General features: G+C 32.0%; 1 protein-coding gene across 2 annotated transcripts in view; it reads left to right on the top strand.

Moving 5' to 3' along the window:
* Window positions 1-6,851, top strand: part of LOC106468135 (rhotekin-2-like) — a 31,675-nt gene that overhangs the window by 10,091 nt on the left and 14,733 nt on the right. For both annotated transcript variants that reach the window (XM_013928547.2, XM_022396442.1), the window contains exons 2-3: window positions 309-493; window positions 2,538-2,578. In XM_013928547.2, coding sequence (XP_013784001.2) covers window positions 309-493; window positions 2,538-2,578 — 226 coding nt within the window. The remainder of the gene's footprint in view (window positions 1-308; window positions 494-2,537; window positions 2,579-6,851) is intronic.

Genomic DNA, 6,851 nt, shown 5'->3' on the forward strand with positions numbered 1-6,851 from the left:
CTGTCCACCACGGGTATAGAAACCCGGATTCTAGCGTTTTAAGTCCGCAGACATACCACTGTGTCACTGGGGGGCCCTACCGGTAGTGTAACGGTATGTAAACAAGTTTGTAATTTAGTGACTAAAGTTCTACATTTGTAAACTAATAAAAGTTTAACCCTTTTTTTTGATAACAAGCAGAATGTAGTTAACCGCTTCTTGATAAAATGTCTTAAGTACAAATTCTGTAAATTGATTTAGACTGAATAAACAAAATGGTGAACAATGTTATCGTCTTTTGATGTTTGTCGTTTTTTTTGTTTTTCTAGGAATATGATCTAGAGAATAAGATTGACTTAGAAATCAAAATGCGCGAGGGAACGACCAAGCTTTTAGCAGCATGCAAACATCCTATGCAGAGCCTGGAGGCGGCAAAATCATTACTGACGTCAAATGAAAGAATGACTGCTTACATGTCTGAGCTTCAGAGGAGGAAAATGGGAAACCTAAAGAGGTGAACTGACGTGTAATTAAGAAGTTTTTTCAAAGTGCATATTTTGTAAATCGACATGAAGATTTAGTAAATATCACGTACATTAATATGTCAACAAGCATATTTCTCAGCCAGCTTGTCAATTTACAAACGTTAGCGACATTTATAAACTAAAAAATCGATTTATAGCTTTCTTGCGTAACAGAAATGAAAGAACCACGAAGTATGCAATATATAAATCGCATACAGTTTAGCCTAAGGGCTAAAAAAATGTTTTGCTTGCGGTTACCCGACAGATCCTACATAACAATGCCCGACCTAAAGTTTTTGAACACTCCTCCCCTAAAAAAAAAATTCATCTCCCTGGAGACCCTAATGAAAAACGCCCTTCAACGTATTGTGCAAGGTGAAGGTCATAAAAAGCCACGTCTCTGATTTGTTAGTTGGTGTGGTGTGTCAACGGTCTCAGTCAATTATTAACTCTCAACACGGGTTCGGTCAAATTGACCGACCACACGACCACTTTGTACTTGTTATAGTTTCGATACTACTAACTTTTAATTTTTAAACTTTTAACTTTTTTTTTGTATGTTCACAAAATTTGGCAAACTTTCTATAAACATTCGAAGACTTTTATATACAAAAAAAATCAGATTTTTTTAGTGAAGTATTTTTAATGAAGATTTGTTTGTGAATATATCGAATATTTCTTTTTACCAGTCTGAGTGAAAAGCGATTTTCATGTTAAAATTAAAAATAAATTAATTCATCTCAAAAACCTTAAATGCCATTTGCGTAATCTATAAAACCTCCTAAATACATTTCAAACGTTTTACCTATTACTTAATCCACCATAATCCTTTTCCAGGATTGGTCAATTTGACCGACCTCGTAATCACCAAAAAAAATCGAAATATATCTAGATTACCTTTTTGTAACTGGAACTACATTTGTTTATCTCAAGTAGCTTTAAACTCATAACATTATATATCTATCTATACTTAAATGTTATTGTTTTATTGCCCTTTGAATCATGTCTAACTATTATTCGCGCCTGTATAAGTTGTAAATCACTTGGGGAATGTGCGAACTCACGTCACACTATTGAATTTTTATACTCACGAGCTACTCTGAGCTGCCTACGTGTGAGCTTCATGATTTTTTATATTATTATTATTCATTTTACCTAATCTAACCTAAGGAGTTTCCTATTTTTAGTGACCACATATCTAAATAATACTTTTTCTTATAGTGCTTAGCATCTAGTACAATCTGATATATTACAATTGCATTTATATTGTTACGTCTCTGTTCGTTTGTTAATTTTCCGTAAAAATTATTTCCGAAAAAACTTTAGCGATACAAGTCCTTTCTTAAATAAAACTAGTTTATTCTTTCTCAATACAACTTTGCAATACACTTAATTTACACAGTCAGTTTAACTTAATCAAACGCTATAATTCACAACAAACGATTCACGCACTACCGCGCTTGAGTTAATTGTCCGTCTCTATCTCTGCAATTCAATTCTATTGTTGCCGTCACTTCTTGGCGGTGTTTATAAAAGCGTACATCTCGTCTCTTCGTGAATCTTCTAGAAAATCATCACGTGACTTCCTCTGTCGTAACAATATCACAAAATATGTATCTGCATTATAAATAATACCCCACGTATCTACCATCCTATCAACAAGGATAAGGCAATGCGTGTTTTTGAAATGTCGAGCTGAAGTCTTTTGGATAGTCTCATGAATGTAATTGGTTGTCACGCAGTCTACAAGTCTCAAGTTCCTAGTCACTCAACCTGTGATAGGTCAGAAGTTCAGTAAACAATGTAAGGTTAAAAGTCACAGTCAATAAAATTAGATGTGTGTATTTTACATGTATCTACAGAAATCATGAATAGCATGCAGTTGAACTTGATTTCTTTCATCTTATTACATTAATCTGAAAATATATTTTGCTTTTAAAAGTTGATTTTCAAGAATTATATTTTTATAAACACTTCACCGTAAAGAAATTTATAATGTTAACATTATTCTTATACCACTTAATATTTTGACAGTGACCAAGTTTCAGCAAGTAATTCCCGAGTGTCTGTGTCAGGTAAGCATGCCGCTTATGCATCAAAATTGTGTTGTTATTGCAAAAGATTTAGTTCGACACTTTGATTAACTTATGAAGAACATTGTTTGAACTCAGAATATGATGAGAAATGATACAAGAGAATTCAACTTAAAGATAAATTAGTTATTTTAAGCATATTTCATGAAATATTCTGTTTATTTTTATTAAACTACACTTAAATTACTTCTTAAAAACCCCAAATCAACAGTTATCTCATAGAAAGTTAAACACACGTACTTAGGAAGATAAAATATCTTTTGTTGATCAAAACATACAAATGTGGCTACAACTTTCCTATTAACGAGGTTTCTCTCACCATAATTTGAACACCAAATTCATTCAATTTCTCTATTGCGGGTTTAAGTGTTCTACAGGATATCATAACCTTTTCAAAGTTTTCTCGTCTACATTTTGATTTCTTAGAAATCGTTTAAAATAACAGTATTTGTGGTATTTGTCGTGCAATATATTATATAATACTGATGTTACTCCCAATTATTGTACTTTTTCTTGTTCTAACCCCTCCTCTTACCTAATTTTTATGCGTTTTTTGTTTGTTTGTTATTATTTTTTTACACACCATCATGCCCTATGTTGAGCCAAAAACGCAGCCTGGTTAACTAATGAATGTTTGCTGTAAAATTCTTATCAATGCTATAAGTGTAGCTACCAGTTTGGCCGCCAATTTTGATTTCATTCCTTTAAGTCGCACACTCAATCCTTAAGAACCTCAACTAACAACTGAAATTAGAAAACACAAACCACAAGTTAAAATAACTACTATCAAACGTTTAGCTAACTGAATGGCCGAAAGATGCCTTCAGTCCTAGCAAAATTAAAGTACATACACCGGGTATGAAACCCAATACACAGTCATTTGTAATAATGGGAATACATTATTCCATTAATATTGGAGACATTAAAGACGAACTAACAAGAATACATGTCCCACACACAAAAATAGAACGAATAATTTCAAGTAGGACAAAACAACCTATAAACATTATCAAAGTCTACACAGACAACACATTTACACAAAACTCAACTAAGGAACTGATAACTAATGGTATTAGGCTCTGGTACCAGAAGTTTGAAGTTGAAGAAACAAAAACAACGGCTGTGGTTATCACAAAATGCTTCAACTGCCAACGCTACCACGTTTGTTGGATGTGGAGGTAACCACATCACAAGTAATTGTACCAAAGAAAATAGTAACCCTTTGTGCTATAATTGTAACCAACACCATACAGCCAACTATAAAGGTTGTCTAAAATATAATGAAATTAAAACAAGAATTTTCAACATAAATAATAACAGTACCCAACAAACCACACTAAAAACACAACAACAAACTAGAAAAACACTTTCACCTACACCTATCATGCAAAAAACAACCACAACAGAAACCAACAAATAACACTGAACAAGTTAATACGCAACAATCACAACATCAACAAGTAACAGTATATGAAAGCAAAGTACAAACAACAAAACAGTACAAAATCCCACACAATCATCAAATAATAGTCCAATTATAGAGGCAATTATAAACATTTTCAAAGATTTCATTGTACTGTACCAAAATCCAGAAACCAAACAAGACTGTATCACTCTCATTATAAACATAGCAAAAATCCACATTACAACAATATCATTTATAGTACAAAAATTCTTGGGTGCATTCTTAACATAAACATTCACAATTCAACACATTAACATCCAAGGTGGTCTTGCTTCCAAGAGGAACGAGATCGAAGACCTAATATTACAAACTACTCCTGATGTTTTAGTAATTACTGAAACTATGTTTATAAACAAAATTCGCTTACATTTTCAGGATGTATCTCCATAAGAGTAGATATGATAAACAAAATGCCCAATAGGGGCATAGCTTTATTGTATAAATCTACTCTTTCTATTACTCAAATTGATATTTCAAATAATAGTGAAGATATTACCACAAATGTTAATATACTGGATATGCAATTTCCGTACAAATTAAGAGCATATAATCAACAATCTATAATAATAGGTGATCTTAACAGTAAACATAAAAATTATACCTGTAATAACACAACACCAAATGGAATAAGGCTCTTAAACCTTTTAAACGATACTGGTTGTGTGTTATTAAACAACAAAACTCCTACCCATACCAGTGATGGATATCATAGAAGTGATATACTAGATCTATGTATTAGTACAATAGAACTTGCAAACAATTTATAAAACTTTTATGTTGAAAATGATATAGATAGTGATCAACTACCAATAACCCGTGTCTTCGATCTCGCCTCCCCCCATCATAATCAACCAATAATAAAACCTAAATTTGACTATCGGAAAGCAAATTGGACTAAATATGCAAATGAATTAGATAGATTACTACCAAGTTTAATACTTGAAATTGCACAAGAGCTATCAGATATTGATGCATACTGTCAAACAATATCTGAGTCTGAGTGTCTGATAAATGCCACTGAAAAAACAATACCTAAACAACAATCATACAATTCTTCCATATAATGGAAACCAAGTGTACAAACAATAGACATGATTAAAAGAAGAAGATTACTCATAAGACAATACATGAATATAAGAGATCCAAATACTAAAAAAAAAATTAACTTCATAAGAAATGAAATTAAACAGTTAAAACAAGATAGCTGGGACAATTATTGTTCCAATATATTGTGTAGGCAATAACAAAATTGCCTACACAAATAAACAAAAAGCAGAAGCTTTTAAAGATCAATTCAAGAAAACTTTTAAAACACATCAAGAACCTGACATGAATAACCATTTCTACAATAAGGTAAATGAATATGCACATAGAAATCAAGAATTATTCACACCAAAAGTTCCGGCCACCACAACAATCTTCCAAAATAATAATCAGGATCTAGCACAACAAATCACAAACACAATAACTAAACCTGAGGTTACACTATCCATAAAACAAACAAAAACGAAGCACCAGGAGAAGATCAAATACAAGTAATACTGTTAGAGAAAGGTCCTCAGAGTTTGTTTGACCACTTAACAGCTTTATTAAATTTATCCCTAATATTCGTGAAGGAAGAAAAACCAACAAATAAGCCGAAAAATTACAGACCAATCAGTTTAACTAGTTGTCTATGCAAAATTTTGGAGAGAATAATTAGCAATAGAATCTCAAATTTTCTAGGGATCACATCAAAATTACCTAAAGTTCAAAACGGTTTCAAAAAATTTCGGCAAACAACTGATCATTTAGTAAGGCTTACTGAAACTGTAATATATAGTTTTAATCAAAAGAAATGCACTGTCACTTGATTTCTCGATATCAGCAAAATTGTTACGCCTAATGTATGATTCTAAATTAAATTGGAGAAAATATGTATTTAAAATGACAAAAAAAAAGTGTGGCAACAAGCAAACTATCTCAAAATACTAACCGGCAAAAACACATGGGTATCCATAGAAAATATTATTAAAATTTATAAACAATATATTAGACTTGTAATAGAATATGCATGCCCTGCATGGTTAAACGTTGTGAAAACAAATCTTAAGAAACTGCAAATAATACAAAATTCAATACTTACCACAGCTTTCAGTGTACCAAGAACCACAAACTCAAAGTTTCTACACAATTATGCAAACCTATCTCCACTAAAAGACAGAATGATAGATTGCTCGCTCCGCTACTTCTATAAAAATGATGTTAACATAAATAGATTGCTATATCATACATGATGTAGATAGGTCTAAGTGCCTTTCACCATCAAATTTCTACATTAGAAATAAAACCACCCACACTAGACATTAAAATAGTTTACCAAGAGTTAGATATCACCGTGGTATTTAAAAAGGGTATTATATGTACAAATACGCGTTAGTGAACAAGTGTGATTTCATTTTCAGAACTGTTTGCAGACCTACACAACCAAATGAAGCGAACTACTACGGTACGAACCGGTGACCAAATGAAGGAAATAATTTTAAAATTACACTAAATGCTACTAGCATAATAATCAACGGACATGGCCTTGAAAAGGTGTAAAAGTTAAATCAGCGTTTTGTGTCAAAATATCATCAGCAGCATTTGTCAATCTTAGTTAATAAACTTAAGAGGGAAGAAGAGGTCGAAAACTTACCTGACCCTCAACGTCTTAACATACGGTGCCGAACGTGTACTCAATCCTTTTTTGTCCGCACCATTTTTTCATACCTAATGTGTTTTTGATTATATATATATATATATATATAT

Source organism: Limulus polyphemus, unplaced genomic scaffold (genome assembly GCF_000517525.1).
Source record: "Limulus polyphemus unplaced genomic scaffold, Limulus_polyphemus-2.1.2 Scaffold2885, whole genome shotgun sequence".
Taxonomy (NCBI): Eukaryota; Metazoa; Arthropoda; class Merostomata; order Xiphosura; family Limulidae; genus Limulus; species Limulus polyphemus.